General features: G+C 43.4%; 1 protein-coding gene across 2 annotated transcripts in view; it reads right to left on the minus strand.

The window, feature by feature from the left end:
- Positions 1 to 17,051, minus strand: part of STRN (striatin) — a 118,318-nt gene that overhangs the window by 63,895 nt on the left and 37,372 nt on the right. Inside the window, exons 6-8 of one of the 2 annotated variants that reach the window (XM_044288547.1) lie at positions 12,274 to 12,409; positions 8,547 to 8,682; positions 1,859 to 1,969 (exon numbers count right to left, since the gene is read on the minus strand). In XM_044288547.1, the coding sequence (XP_044144482.1) occupies positions 1,859 to 1,969; positions 8,547 to 8,682; positions 12,274 to 12,409 (383 nt within the window). The remainder of the gene's footprint in view (positions 1 to 1,858; positions 1,970 to 8,546; positions 8,683 to 12,273; positions 12,410 to 17,051) is intronic. The other variant, XM_044288548.1, reaches the window with a different exon arrangement.

A 17,051-nucleotide genomic window follows, 5' to 3' on the forward strand; every position in this document is an offset into this window, starting at 1 on the left:
TTTTACACGTGCTTGGCCCACATTTATTGATCAGTTTACATCAGTTCTCGGCATAAACTGTGCCTTAAAGGGAACTTGTCAACAGGATTTTGTGTATAGAGCTGAGGACATGGGTTGCTAGATGGCCGCTAGCACATCCGCAATACCCAGTCCCCATAGCTCTGTGTGCTTTTATTGTGTAAATAAACCGATTTGATACATATGCAAATTAACCTGAGATGAGTCCCGTCCCTGACTCATCTCATGTACAGGACTCCTCTCAGGTTAATTTGCATATGTATCAAATCGTTTTTTTTTTCACACAATAAAAGCACACAGAGCTACGGGGACTGGGTATTGCCGGCGGCCATCTAGCAACCCACGTCCTCAGCTCTATACACAAAATCCCGGTGACAGGTTCCCTTTAAAGGATTTGGCTAACTTCTGGGAAAAATCTCCAATATGTCACAAAATTGTGTTTTATGCTAGGGGACAGCCAGGAAAGCTGTCGTGTAAGCAAAATCAAATGTTTACACAGGCAGCCTTCAAACAAAGAGCTGGGGTATGCTTGAGGGGGTATAACATTACCTAGCATAAAACATAATGGTTCATGACAGCAATTTTACAAGAAAGTGGCCATCCCCTTGTGGCGTGTTGGAAAACTGCAAAGAAAAGCGGGTGTGGTGTTCAAATAGTGGCCATAGACTGCAAATTTTAGACTTTATTTCAAATGGCCACTAGCAACTCTTCCTAGAATGTGAGCAGGACTGGCTGCTATTGGTTGCAGAGCTGCCTAGGGTGGTGAGGGGCTGGGGCCTCACTACACACTATCCTCTGGTACTTGCATATACTACATATGTAGGTGAGTTTTCCCATCAGGCTGCTCAGCCATGATGGCATATCATAGGCATGATCGCAACACTACCATCTATTGTGGAGCAGTGCAGTACATGGTGAGACCCCACCCCCTCACCCCCCTAAATGGCTCTAAGTGGTTGCAACCAGTTATCATTCCTAGAGTATCCTTTTAAGAAGATTTGTACCTCTGCCATTTTGTTCTCAGTCAGTCCTAAATACATAAAATATATTGAGAGGTGTGCACCTTTGAATACATTTAGAGCAGATTACGCTCTGTCTCAGTAAGGCCTGTCTGGGAAATATAGCCACATTTCTAGACCAACCGCAGCTTGGTTGACAAACTCATTGCATCATAGTGATCGAGGATGCTGAGAGTTCCAGCCCAACAGTGGGTCTACTGTCCCGTACTTAAATGATGTGGTGAGCACCCAACAGTAGACCTACGGTCAGGCTGGATCTCACAGCTTTGTAGGTCAGGTCAGCCACAGACTGTACTTCCCAGGCTGCACAGTCTAGAGTGAAACTCCCCTAAACTCACTTTAATTGGTTTCAGCCACTTCCAATGTTTAAATGTATGTCACGACTGGCACTCATTTTCTGCATTTCATGATGCACATATGTATCCTGGTGACCGCACAGCAGCCGCCGATCCCAAATGTTAACCAGTGTGGGTATGTGAGGTCACCCCCCCCCACCACCACTTAAATGGTTATGGCATATCCTAGGGATATAACCTTCTCTGATGGAAACACACCTTTACAGATGATTGAATTTAGTTCCACATTAAAGCCACCGATTATCACACCAAGCACATCACTGCTATCAATTGCCTCAAAGATGACAGAGCTATAATGCCCGTTAAAAGGTGAACAGCAGGAAAAAGAGGAGGAGCAGCAAAGTAAAAGAGTAAGTGGTTCAGGAAAACATTGAAAAGAAAAATAATGAAAAATAGCTTTGGAGGGAAGAGAGGATATGAAAGAGGTGGGCGTGATGATTTGGAAGTGCAATGTTTTCCACTTACTCTTCACCCCTTTTTTCCCCTTGCGCTCCTTTTTGTATTGTTCCTTGAGTTTGGTTATTACTCCCTGATCGATATTCCAGGATTCCGGTATGGGGCACTGGTCTTCCTTTTCTAAGTGAAAGAAATCAAACATATTCCTCTTCAATAAAAATGGTTTAGAACCAATAAAGGAGACTCCTGCAATTTTATTTGGGCCAAAGAAGAAGGGGCAAGCACTTATCACACGGACGTCATATGTGCACGGCACTTTTACAACACCATTACAGCAGATCAACATATAACTGTTACAGCACATCGACATATAGATTGCCTTTCTCGTTCACAACTCACACTACAGCAAAGATCGGCTGCATGGGAAATGAGTGCATAAACCTATATTCATACACACCAGGGTTTCTCATTACAAAGACCTACAGGCACCCTAATGTCAACATCTCTCAACCAACGTGACTATGCTGAATCGGAACAGGTTCGGGTAGATTCAGCATGGTGACCTTCACACACCAACATGGTGACATGCACCAGTGCACAGGAACTTTATGTGCAAACACAGTAGATTCATCAACATTAGACTTTTCACTGTTTGCTGGAACACAACCTGTATTTCATTAAAGGGGTTCTGCAATTTGTTTAAACTAAATGATCTATCCTCTGGATAGATCATCAGCATGTGATTGGCGGGTGTCCGACACCCGGGACCCCCGCCGATCAGCTGTTTGAGAAGGCAGCGGCGCTCCAGCAGTGCAGCGGCCTTCTCACTGTTTACCGCTGGCCCAGTGACATCACGACTAGTATCACTGGCCTGGGCGCGGCTAGGCTCCAGTCAAGTGAACAGAGCTTAGCGTCGCACAGGCCAGTGATACTAGTTGTGACGTCACTGGCCCAGCGGTAAACAGTGAGAAGGCCGTGGTGCTGCTGGAGCGCTGTTGCCTTCTCAAACAGCTGATTGGCGGGGGTCCCGGGTGTCGGACCCCTGCCGATCAGAAGCTGATTATCTATCCAGAGGAACAAACTGCAGAACCCCTTTAATATAAGTAGAAATATGAATACCTAACAAAGTGTGCAAATTTAACACACACACACACACACACACACATTACATTTAAAGGGCGTCATGACAGCATGATATTAATGACCTATCCTCAGCATGGGTCATCAATATCACATCAGCGGGGGTCCGACTCTCGACACACCCGCCTATCAGCTGTTTGAAGAGGATGCGCCGGTCGTGCTAGGTCCTCTTCAATGTCTACCTGCACACCGTCCACAAGATTGTAGCGGCCATGCAGATAAATTCCAGCATCCTCTTCCATTTAAGTAAATGTGATAAGAAGCTGTAATTACACCGCACCACTGCCATAATCTAGCATGCAGGTAAACACTGAAGAGGATGGGCCGCCGCACAACCTGTTCAAACAGCTGACGGGAGGGAATGCCAGGAGTCTGACCTCCACTGATATGATATTGATTACCTATCCTGAGATTGGCTATTTAATACTTTTATTTTAAAAGTGTTTTTTGATGTTTTTCTACTGACAACTCTATCTTCTGAATAGGTCATCAGTATCTGATCGATGGGGGGTACAACACCTATTTAGAAGGCAGTGGTGCAGTTTACCTTAGGCCAGTGACATGTTCATCAGTCATGTGGCCCAGGGGCAGCCACTACTCCAATAGACGAGGCTGCGCTTGGCAAGTTGTGAGGAGGCCGCTAAATCAGATACTGAGATAAAGGCCGAAGGCACACGGCCGTGTTCCGCGGCCAAGAGCGGTCCGTGGTATGTCGGGCTGGTGTCCTGTTCAGAGCAGGAGCACACGGCGTTATAGCAACCAATGACGCTGTGCGCTCCTGCTCTGAACAGGAATCCAGGCAGAGTTACCACGGACCTCTCTCGGCCGCGTGCATGAGGCCAAAGTCTGTAAATTTCTACTCTGAATCCATAGCCCTGACAAGTCAACCATTTATTTCTTGCACTAGTTGAAAAGTCTCATCTGTCAAATTTTTTCTATTATTTTATAAAGTGGCCAAGCTCTTAGATGTTAAAATCAGAAGTCAAATCTGACTAAAATGTGGAATGGGTGTTAAAAGAAGCCTTCAAATTTGCAAAGGCACTCATGGTAAAAACGCGTCGTATGAAACGCATTATTAACGCTTTCAATATATTTCTGGTGCAGGTTTATTTGACAATGTGATGGCACTTATAACTCACATTTGGCGGATGTGACCGATAACAAATGTGTTAGGGGTCCTTTACAACGCCTAATCTGGAAACGATAGGCAATGCAAGCTGGGCGTCATATTGTGAGAATGTGGACCAGATGAACCCAAGGTTTAGTCAGTGACGCGTTTCTCCTGTATTTCCTCATTCCAAGGATAATATTCTGGAGCACAAGTATCAAAGTGCAGCTAGCTCAGACTGTCATATCTCAGGACAGCGCCAAGCAGAGGAAAAAAAAATCGTACACATTACCTGGAATGTGAGGCAATTACACTTCTGTCTACAGATCTTCCATCCATGGCTTAAACAATTTTCTGCAGGATTTGAAAAAAACTGTTCCTCCAGTTAAAGACAACTCTCAATTGCCTGCTCGCTAGTGGAGGAGACTGCTGCCATTACATGCAGCGATCCCCTCCGCAGCATGGGGAGGAGTGATCGCTATGCCATAGCTCGTCCCAAAAAAGATTTGAATTGCCCGATGATCGAGCGTTTACTTGTTCATCGGTGGCAGTATTACACTGCCAGATGATCACTAGTAAACGTTCGTGTGAATGCTCGTTAGCAATTATCTGGGCAGTGTAATACCGGCTTTACAAATGCTCTATCTGGTCAGTGACCTTGCAATAGACGGACGTATCTGCGGCTGAATGTAAAGTGTGAAATGACATACTACAATAATAAAAAGCAACATTACCGCCTACTAGATCCAGTATCACTGCATCCGATTCTCCCTTAGGCTATGATGTCATCACTGCAGCCAGGTAAACAAAGCCAGAGGGGAGAACCAAAGCGGCTGGGCTGGATCTAATGGATGAATCATGCTGCTTTTATCACAGTATGGCATTTCCCACTGTTGACAGTTTATTTTTTTTGTTAAAACCGGGCAACCCCTTTAATAGGGACACTGTTATAACGAATGCTGCTTTTCATTTTCACTTATTTGTTTTAGCATGCAGGAGAGGTGCACACTGGTATGACAACATTCACTTGATTCTCTCTTCACTGGTCACGTGGCCTATGTGCAGCTCAGTCCTATTCAAGTGAATGGGGCTGAGCTGCAATACCAAGAACAGCCACTATACAATGTATGGTGCTGTGCTTGGTAAGCTGCGAGGAGGCCGTGGCGCTCCTAGGAGCTCCGGTGAGCACCGCGGCGCTCCTAGGAGCTCCGGTGAGCACCGCGGCTTCCTCAAGCAGCTGATCAGTAGGGGTTCCCAGGTGGCAGCCCCCACCAGATACGGATGATGACCTATCTTGAGGTTAGGTCATCCGTATAAGCAAGGTGGAAAATCCCTTACACATGAAATGAACCTTAGTCAAACTCAACGATTTCAGCAGGACTGGCTGACCATCTATGGGTTTAGGGGTGTCCTGACTCCCTGACTTTCCCAGTGCTGGGGGGAGGACGGGGTTGGCTCCAGCATGTTGGTTTTCAACATGCCCAATCTTTTGTTTTCATTCAATGTGACAAGGGGTTGTTACAGGTTGGTGGGTGGGGGAAGTGGTAGGGAGGAATAGCTAACAAATGGTTAACGAGTAACAAATGGTTCTTACCTGCCGACACAGTCTATGTTTCTATGTAACTCTGTCTACGCAATAAATGCCATTTGCTGAAGTGGGACAACCCCTGAGACAATGGGTGCTCAGTGATTGGCTTCAGTGGTCACCTGCAGGTGGCCAAAATTTCAGTGTTGCAGGACAGACGGGGGTAATATCTTAGCAGCTGTGAATTTGCTAAGGGACGAATACATATTTTTGTATTTTAGAAAGTTTTTTAAAAATGTCCTGCTTCAAGTCTGCTGACTGACTGGACAATTCCTTACAGGTGATCACAACGTCATCACTGCAAGAAAGACAGACTAGGGGGACCACCGGAGTTCTTCATATTACCAAATTTCCTGCTCTCTGCCACATTTTACAGATCCCAGACAACACAAAGAATCTAGGGATTCTGGGGGAAAAGATTCAGCAAAACTTGTAATGTATACATTTAAGGTTTCTTTCACGAGCGATACGGTATGCGTCAGGGTCTGTTCAGATGGTTTTGCATGCAAGTTGAATCAGTTTTTTCTGTGATCATGTTCAGAGTTAGTTTTTTCCATCAGGATTGCAACTGTTTTGTTCTTTTTTACGAGTGTGAAGAAACACCTAAAAATAACACTCTGCATCTCCAAGCAACTATCAGTGAAAAACGCATTACATCCGAAAGCCTTCTATTTTTCACACAGCCCCGTTCACTTCTATGGAGCCAGGACTGCATGAAAAAATGGACAATATAGAACAAGCTGCGATTTTTCCTGAACACAAAGATGATCAGTGAAAAACCACGTTCATGTACACAGAGCCAGTGAAATGTATGGGTCAGGATTCAGTCCGTTCAAGACTCATGTGAAATTAGCCTAACTTTTAGCTCTTTCTGAGCTCAGTTGTACACAGAGGTCATCTTATTAGTGACCGACATATCTCCGTATACACATTTACACAAAGAATGCTGTCAATCACTGATAAGATGGCCCCTGTGTACAAGGGAGGTTAAAATGAGCAGAGATTTACATTTATAAATTAGCCAAATCTATATATATATATACAGACGTGGACAAAATTGTTGGTACCCTTTGGTCAATGAAAGAAAAAGTCACAATGGTCACAGAAATAACTTTAATCTGACAAAAGTAATAATAAATTAAAATTCTATAAATGTTAACCAATGAAAGTCAGACATTGTTTTTCAACCATGCTTCAACAGAATTATGTAAAAAAATAAACTCATGAAACAGGCATGGACAAAAATGATGGTACCCCTAACTTAATATTTTGTTGCGCAACCTTTTGAGGCAATCACTGCAATCAAACGCTTCCTGTAACTGTCAATGAGACATCTGCACCTCTCAGCAGGTATTTTGGCCCACTCCTCATGAGCAAACTGCTCCAGTTGTGTCCGGTTTGAAGGGTGCCTTTTCCAGACTGCATGTTTCAGCTCCTTCCAAAGATGCTCAATAGGATTGAGGTCAGGGCTCATAGAAGGCCACTTTAGAATAGTCCAATTTTTTCCTCTTAGCCATTCTTGGGTGTTTTTAGCGGTGTGTTTTGGGTCATTGTCCTGTTGCAAGACCCATGACCTGCGACTGAGACCAAGCTTTCTGACACTGGCTAGTACATTTCTCTCTAGAATTCCTTGATAGTCTTGAGATTTCATTGTACCCTGCACAGATTCAAGACACCCTGTGCCAGACGCAGCAAAGCAGCCCCAGAACATAACAGAGCCTCCTCCATGTTTCACAGTAGGGACAGTGTTCTTTTCTTGATATGCTTCATTTTTTCGTCTGTGAACATACAGCTGATGTGCCTTGGCAAAAACTTCGATTTTTGTCTCATCTGTCCACAGGACATTCTCCCAGAAGCTTTGTGGCTTGTCAACATGTAGTTTGGCATATTCCAGTCTTGCTTTTTTATGATTCGTTTTCAACAATGGTGTCCTCCTTGGTCGTCTCCCATGTAGTCCACTTTGGCTCAAACAACGACGGATGGTGCGATCTGACACTGATGTTCCTTGAGCATGAAGTTCACCTTGAATCTCTTTAGAAGTCTTTCTAGGCTCTTTTGTTACCATTCGGATTATCCGTCTCTTAGATTTGTCATCAATTTTCCTCCTGCGGCCACGTCCAGGGAGGTTGGCTACAGTCCCATGGATCTTAAACTTATGAATAATATGTGCAACTGTACTCACAGGAACATCTAGTTGCTTGGAGATGGTCTTATAGCCTTTACCTTTAACATGCTTGTCTATAATTTTCTTTCTGATCTCTTGAGACAGCTCTTTCCTTTGCTTCCTCTGGTCCATGTCGAGTGTGGTACACACCATATCACCAAACAACACAGTGATTACCTGGAGCCATATATATAGGCCCAATGGCTGATTACAAGGTTGTAGACACCTGTGATGCTAATTAGTGGACACACCTTGAATTAACATGTCCCTTTGGTCACATTATGTTCTGTGTTTTCTAGGGGTACCATCATTTTTGTCCATGCCTGTTTCATGAGTTTATTTTTTTACATAATTCTGTTGAAGCATGGTTGAAAAACAATGTCTGACTTTCATTGGTTAACATTTATAGAATTTTAATTTATTATTACTTTTGTCAGATTAAAGTTATTTCTGTGACCATTGTGACTTTTTCTTTCATTGACCAAAGGGTACCAACAATTTTGTCCACGTCTGTATATATATATATATATATATATAAATATATATAAATTAGAGACTGGGGGGGTCGGTCATTTGTATACCAGTCACTGATACAATACCAAAATGTTACTAATAATATTTCAATAAAAAACTGAAAAGAAAAAAGTACAATATTGTTACTGTGGAGAAAGTGATAAAGTGCCATCCAAAGAAGTGCTATGCTACAATACACAAAGATTCAGGAGCGGCTGAGAGAACAAACACAACCTCACAACCTTACCCCATTCAGTGCCATCACCAGCACTCCTGGATTCTGCACCGTCAGTATCATCTGACACCAAGAAGTCAAACTCTTTCAAAGCCTCCTCTGTGTCCCTGTCTTCATTAGGTTCAGGCACGACCCGTCTTCTCACGATCTTCACATAAAAGGAAGAAAATGATACATACAGTAAGGTTAACACAGCCCAATTTATATGACGTGTTCAGTGTGAGAAACATAACCCCGAGTGCCCAAGGATCATGTTAAAATATAGCAAGACTGCTTAATTATTCTAATTTTAATCTAAATTTACTGTCCCAATGAATCAAACCTATAGCTCTGTATTAAGTCACCTGGATCACCGCTATTCATGTAAAATGATTGCCCAATAGTACACAGTACCTCATTTCCACAGGTACCTTTCTTTCTGTATTCAGAAAATCCACTTCATTCGGTATGCAATTCAGCCAGTAAGATGCCAAGCGGGGTGTTATTTTCTTTTGAAGGAGCCATCTAGTGCGCCAGCACGCCTCCTCCTCGCTCAGGCACAACGCCCCTTGCTGCTACATCACAATCCAACCATAAATCTGTCCATCGCCACCTTGCTCGGCACATTCACAGTTCCTTAGATGAGGCAGATGCCCTTAGTAGGAGGCTAAGAGCGCAGAAGCAGGCAGTGTTCGCCACTGCATATGTGCAGGATTTGTAAGAGGATGCAAAGAGATGGTGGGCGGGGGTATTGTCCGATTGTAACGCAGCAGCAGGGTGGGCAGACACGGTGCAGCAGGGACGTCATGTCGGAGTGAGGAGGAAGCGTGCTTGGGCTATGCATGAGGTAGGGCTTGGGCACTAGGTAGGGGCATTTCTGGGTTCCTTCAAGAGAAAATAACACCCCTCTGGGCACCTTCCTGGCTGAATTGCATACCGAACAAAGTGGATTTTCTGAAGACAGAAAAAAAAAAAGGTACATCTGTAAATACAGTACTATGTGCCATTATGCAACATTTTTACATAAATAGCAATGATCAAGGTGACAGATTTCCTTTAAAAACCAACATTCCCATAGATCTTTATGTGGTCAAATTAGAGTTTTCATCCAGGCCCTAACTGGTACTTCGCCCTACTAGTAAGAGTCATGGTGGGCCGGTCTGTCAGGGGACAGTCTGACATAATTACACAGGAATTGGACTGATGGTGCAAACCCTGCAGCATTAGTGCAGTTCCGAGCCTAGGAAAATGCAAGGGCCTGTGAGGACATGACAGGTTCTGTAATTCCTAAGAGTACAGAAACTGCACTGACAATATACAGTCGTGGCCAAAAGTTTTGAGAATGACACAAATATTAGTTTTCACAAAGTTTGCTGCTAAACTGCTTTTAGATCTTTGTTTCAGTTGTTTCTGTGATGTAGTGAAATATAATTACACGCACTTCATACGTTTCAAAGGCTTTTATCGACAATTACATGACATTTATGCAAAGAGTCAGTATTTGCAGTGTTGGCCCTTCTTTTTCAGGACCTCTGCAATTCGACTGGGCATGCTCTAAATCAACTTCTGGGCCAATTCCCGACTGATAGCAACCCATTCTTTCATAATCACTTCTTGGAGTTTGTCAGAATTAGTGGGTTTTTGTTTGTCCACCTGCCTCTTGAGGATTGACCACAAGTTCTCAATGGGATTAAGATCTGGGGAGTTTCCAGGCCATGGACCCAAAATGTCAACGTTTTGGTCCCCGAGCCACATAGTTATCACTTTTGCCTTATGGCACTGTGCTCCATCGTGCTGGAAAATGCATTGTTCTTCACCAAACTGTTGTTGGATTGTTGGAAGAAGTTGCTGTTGGAGGGTGTTTTAGTACCATTCTTTATTCATGGCTGTGTTTTTGGGCAAAATTGTGAGTGAGCCCACTCCCTTGGATGAGAAGCAACCCCACACATGAATGGTCTCAGGATGCTTTACTGTTGGCATGACAGGACTGATGGTAGCGCTCACCTTTTATTCTCCGGACAAGCCTTTTTCCTGATGCCCCAAACCATCGGAAAGAGGCTTCATCGGAGAATATGACTTTGCCCCAGTCCTCAGCAGTCCATTCACCATATTTTCTGCAGAAGATCAATCTGTCCCTGATGATTTTTTATTTTTTTGGGGGGAGAAAAAGTGGCTCCATTGCTGCCCTTCTTGACACCAGGCCATCTTCCAAAAGTCTTCGCCTCACTGTGCTTGCAGATGGGCTCACACCTGCCTGCTGCCATTCCTGAGCAAGCTCTGCACTGGTGGCACTCCGATCCCGCAGCTGAATCCTTTTTAGGAGACTATCCTGGCGCTTGCTGGACTTTCTTGGACGCCCTGAAGCCTTCTTAACAAGAATTGAACCTCTTTCCTTGAAGTTCTTGATGATCCTATAAATTGTTGATTGAGGTGCAATCTTAGTAGCCACAATATCCTTGCCTGTGAAGCCATTTTTATGCAACGCAATGACGGCTGCACGCGTTGCAGGTCACCATGGTTAACAATGGAAGAACAATAATTTCAAGCATCACCCTCCTTTTAAACAGGTCAAGTCTGCCATTTTAACCCAATCAGCCTGACATAATGATCTCCAGCCTTGTGTTCGTCAACATTCTCACCTGAATTAAATGATCTCAGCAGGTCCTTTAATGACAGCAATGCAGTGGAAAGTTTTTGGGGGATTAAGTTAATTTTCATGGTAAAGGACTATGCAATTCATCTGATCACTCTTCATAAAATTCTGGAGTATATGCAAATTGCCATTATAAAAACTTAAGCAGTAACTTTTTCAATTTCCAATATTTATGTAATTCTCAAAACTTTTGGCCACGACTGTATATAAGAAAATATTAGATTATAGAAAAAAATAAATGCAGTTTGAGGTTAGGACGATGCAGGATCACAGGTCCATGACCCTCTGAAACTATGGAGGGGAACTGCAAAGCAGCAACTCTCTTCATCACTAGTTGTGACTTGTCCTGCCAGTCTGCAAGACAGGTGTCAATTGTAAATGGGGACAGTGTTGCTGCCAGTGTGGAAGGGATAGTCAGTTTTACTGCCTGTGGGGAAGGGGTGGTCAGCAGACAATTATGCGGTGTTGCATGGTGGTATCAGATGCTGATTGAGTGGCATTTTATGCTGCACTGTGGTATTTTTTAGGCGTGGTTGGGGAGACTTTTTGTGCTGCACCGAGACATTTATTTGGCGCTCTCTAGGACATGTGTAGAGAAATTTCCAAAAAGGACAATACCCAATGCCTTTAATGGGGGCAAGCTGTTAACAGCAGAAAATGAAAGCAAACAAATCTCCAACTAATAAAAGAAAGTGATACTGTCTGTAAAAGACTGACATTTGTGTTATGACTACTTGGGCTACGTTTATTTGCTGTGGTCAGTCTGAAGCCATGGTGTAGCCTTAGTTTAAAGAGTAACTATACTTTTACAATAACTATTAATATGTTGTCCCTAACCCCCTAAAAAAAAAATATTTTTCTTGTATGCTTCATTCATTTTCAATTTTTACCATACCTTTTCACCCCTAAAGCGCACCATTCACTGGTGCGCTAAAACTCAGTTCTCCCTACACTGCTGAGCTGTGAGCGGTGTACGAAGTGCTCATTTTATGAATGGGGCTGAGGCAGGGCAGGGAGTATGGGCAGGAGCAGCAATGGGTAGCAATAACCCTTCCCCAATGAGTATAACGTTGCCTCCATTAATAACCAGTGTGTGTGAAGATTTACCGTTGCAGCATCTATAATGGTCTTGTCTCTGCCATCATTGTCATCATCATCCTCTTCGTCACTGAACTCAGCAGCAGCATTTTCCAGAAATTTAAATGTTTCGAGAACAGAGGCAGAGTCAGTCATATCTGGCTTCCTATGGAGAAATGAAGAAAACACAGATCGTCTATTTAAAGTGATTAAGCGCACAGCAGCAGACGAGACATTGACAGATTACTGGAAGAGCGAGACAAATCTTGGCTGGAACATTGCTACATTGCCAATTTCTTCAGGGGGGGGGGGGCATCATGATTCTGAGATTGTTTGTGGGTGCAACAAAATATTTAAAATAACACTAACAATAACGAAGAAGAATTCTGTAAAATAGGAATTTCCAGGCTGTTTTAAAAGCCTAAAGACAGATGTCATTCAAACAACCTGGTAACTGGAGCCTGTCACATCTCCTACACAAAACCCATTCTTCCATCCCACATTCTTCTCAGCAATTCTTTTTCTGTATTAAGTAAAAAATTAAATCCACCAGAATGCACAATGGTTTTTCACGCTAAAGAAACAACGCGGGCTCTGTTCACATCTGCGTCGCGGTTTCGATTATCAGTGGCAAGCAAGATGTGGTGCTAGATCTGCCACATGAAAATGGGGTCCACCAGTCCCATTGTGTTACATGTGCCCTACTGGCTAAAGTAGCTCTGCATGCTGCACTGTTCTTCCTGTCAAAAGTGATGACGTCCCTGAGGGAGGCACTGACACAGATGTGGACACAGCCGGAGACTAGACCAGATATTAGCTGAAGGTCTATGGGAAACACAGGACACAAAAAAGGTTTCGTGATTAGGTATTTTTGTTGTTGTTTTAACTGGCTTCAAGAAAGCAGCATTCTGGAGAGCTTGACATTTTTTCAGGCATTTTCTCATCACCTTCCCTGTATTTAAAAACTATCATGAAGAAAATGCTAGTGGGCAGAAGACATGGAAGACTGGCTGAGCGTATGGGAGGGGGGCTGAATTGGTTGGCAGGAGTACAGTAGCTGCCAGTAGAACTAGTGACAGCCATCTAAGCTACTTAGATTTAAGCCAACTAAGATTCGTTTTTGTTTCTTTCCAGTTCAACATAGTAAGACTACTGCCACTCAACTGAAAGTGACCTTCTCTATGGGCTCCCCTGGGAATATTATATTATTGTTTCTCCATTCCTACTTTGGCTTCAGACGGTTATAAGAAGTTGGACATTGGCGAGTGACGTCACTAGTAGAGTTGCACCAGGTATCGAAGTATTGATACTTTTAGACCCGGACTGATCCAATACCGGGTTTTACTATTTGACGATACTAGGCTGCGCAGTCAAGTATCAGTTAGAGAACATGGCAGCTTGCACCATGTTCTCTTCAGCATCAGTGGCGAAGGAGCGAGTCCCTCCCTCCCCACTGTGCCACTGCCACCAATGGAAACTTAGTACTGAGGAGGAGGGGAGGGGCTGTGGCCACTGCGCCAAAAAAACCCCGCAATTAACACATTAATTTAAGTGTAGGCAGCGGGTGCCGGCAGAGGTATCACATACCCGGCCTCAATAACAGGGCACAGCGATCCCACGAACCGCGGCTATTAACCCCTCAGGTGCCCTCTCAGAGGCCAGGAATGTGATACGGCCGCCGGCACCCGCTGCCTACTGGGTTAATTATGTTCATTGGTGGTGCAGAGGGCCCCCACCATGGTAAGCTCCCTGCTGCCGTGTGCACAAAGCACAGGGCAGCAGGGAGAGTGCGAGATCCTTTTCACTGTAATAGAGCTCTATTAGGGTGAATAGGACAAGGGATTAAAAGATCCCAGGTTCTTAGCCCCTAAGGGGTAAATCATTAAATAAAAAGTAAAATATATATATATATATATATATATATATATATATATATATATATATATATATATATATATATATATATATATATATATATATATATATATATATATATATATATATATATATATTTCAAATCACCCCCTATCCTAATTTTACATATAAAATATATAAAACAAAAAAAACATATTGCTGCGTCCAAAAAAGTGCGAACTATTAAAATATAAAAAAATATCCCATTTGTGGTGAACGCGGAAACAAAAAAATAAGCTGCGCGATTCGCCATTTTTTAGTCACCTTGTCCACACCAAAAATAGGATAGGACTGTTCTATTATGGGCTGGACATTTCGTAAAATGCGGAATACACGCAGCTTTTTTGGAGTTTTATTTTTTTCGAATACCGTAATACTTTATGGTATTGAAATCCAATCAAAATTTTGGTATCGTGACAACCCTAGTTCTACCGGCACGCTTCTTCACATAAACTGTGCTGGTACCAGGCACCAGGATGAGGGTGTCTTAAGCTGGCCATACACATACATACATTCCAAGCTTTCAGACAATACCAGAATGACAAATCTGTTCAGTACGGGGGAAGATATCATTGATAGAAATCGGGATGCTGTGAATGAAGCTGAAAGTAAAAGCAGATTTTACCCACTATTATTCCCGACTATTTCTAACAGATTTCTCCTCTGTTGCTTGGGCTAGAGCTGTCATTCTGGTCTTGTATGAAAGCCTGGACTGTCAGCTTTCAAACAAGACCAGTTGCATATTGAGAAGATATCACCATCTAAAGCAGCCCGCCCCCCTCCAGCTCCAGGCTGTCAGAGTTTAGCTCCTCCTCCCAGAGCTTGTCCGTCTCCTGTTATAATATGGAGAAGACGGACTGCACATGGCAACCCTGTGAGAGGAGAGCTGCTGAATAGGAAAGTAGCATGCATTTGTGGGAGTTATTAGCAGGTAAAACTGAAAATGATAAAATTTTAGATCATAAAAGCATTTCTACAGCAGGGTGTACTATCCCATTAGGGAACAAAAAAATGAAACGGCAGTTACACTTTAAGGCTACCTGTACACGGGTGCAGGTGTATGCACATAAGATTCGCACACACAAATTTCTGTACGGATTTAGGTGCGTTTCTGCAGCATATTCGCCACAAAATCTGCAGGTTCCGATTGTGGATTTTGATGCGGATTAGATGTGATTTTGCTGTAGATCTCATCCTTCCATTGAAAAAGTTGAATTCTGCAGCTAAAACCACAAACATAATTTACATGCTGTGGATTTGGAAATCTGCACAGCAGGGGTACATCTCATGCACTTTACTGGTACTGTACTACTCTGCGCTTTTTCGGCACATGAATCTGTGAAGTATGCAGACGGCCTAACGGTACATGCACACAGCAGAGTACCTTACACAGATTTGGCTCTGTTTCCACACCAAACTGATCTGAAACCTGCACCAGAAATCCGCACAACTGACATGATGCAGATTTTAAAATTTGGACCAAGGTCAAGTTCTACACTATGTAGATAAGATTTTTGAAAAATTAATCTGCTTAGCTGGTACATACTGTATTACACTGCGGATTTTCCAGACAGTGTGTGTACCCTGGCTGACTAGATATTTAAATGCGGCAGTCATAGAATGGAAGCACGCATGCAGTTTACGGCAGTATTCGGAGAAAAAGCCAATGCGGATCACAGGGAATGCGAAATACGAAGAAAGAAAGGGATTAACTTTGGGGTTTGGTTTTAAAAAACTGCAATAAAACCAGCTCCTCAAGCTGCTTCGGAACGGCTTGTCTGAATACCAGTCAAATGTTTACACCCAAAAAAAAAATAAGGAAACGCGGAATTTAACTTTCTTATGGTGCCGATTAAAAGGTGTTTTCTGACTTTTATAGTTATACTGATGACCTATTGCCCAGATAGGTAGTCCGTATCTGGTAGGTGGGGGTCCGACACCTGTTACCTCTGCAGATCAGCTGTTTGAGAAGGCCGCAGCTCCTGTGAGCATTCTCGCAGCTTACCCTAGACAAGTGATGTCACTTTCATCAGTCAGGTGACGTATGTGCAGCTCAGTGCCGCGATACAGTGGACGATGCGGTGCTTGGTAAGCTGTGAAGAAGAAGTGACGCTCACGGTCATCTTAAACAGCTGACAGGCATGAACCTCTGATGTCGGACCCCCGCCAATCAGATACAGATTAACTATACTAAGGATAGGTCATCCGACTTTTTTATACTGAAAACCCCTTTGAAGTCATATTGAACCAAAGCAGTGAAGAAATGTCTGCTACACAAGGCTGATATTTTTGCAATGGACTTTCTGGTTAAGGCAAGGTAGAAATCATAAATTTGACAATTTAAGATAATCATTACTACAAAAAAACCTACAACTTAAATTAAATTAGCTAATCCACTAATAAATACTATAATCTGCTAAGCCAAAGGCTGTTTTCAGCTTTCAGAGCAACTAGAGGAACATAAGCGGATAATCATGTGGACTGGCTTGTTTATCCAAGAAGCCATGTGTAATCATTCTGCAGTTTACAGGTACAATACAACGCTATGAAGGCCAGGGGACCCCAACCTTTTCTTCAGGCTGACGGCTGATTAGCACATGGGAGTGTTACAGGTATAGTTAAAGGGGATTTTCAAGATTTAAAATCTGTAACCTATCCAGGGCAGACCATCAGTGGGTGATGTTTATGGTCACACCTCTGGAATCTAAACCTCTTGTACATACATTACCTAAACGCAGGGTCAGAAATCAATACAGGTGGATCTACGCCTGGCCTCCTGATGCCTGGGGGAGTTTGCCTGGCCTCCTGATGCCTGGGGGAGTTTGCCTGGCCTCCTGATGCCTGGGGGAGTTTGCCTGGCCTCCTGATGCATGGGGGAGTTTGCCTGGCCTCCT

This window comes from Bufo gargarizans, chromosome 4 (genome assembly GCF_014858855.1).
Source record: "Bufo gargarizans isolate SCDJY-AF-19 chromosome 4, ASM1485885v1, whole genome shotgun sequence".
Classification (NCBI taxonomy): Eukaryota; Metazoa; Chordata; class Amphibia; order Anura; family Bufonidae; genus Bufo; species Bufo gargarizans.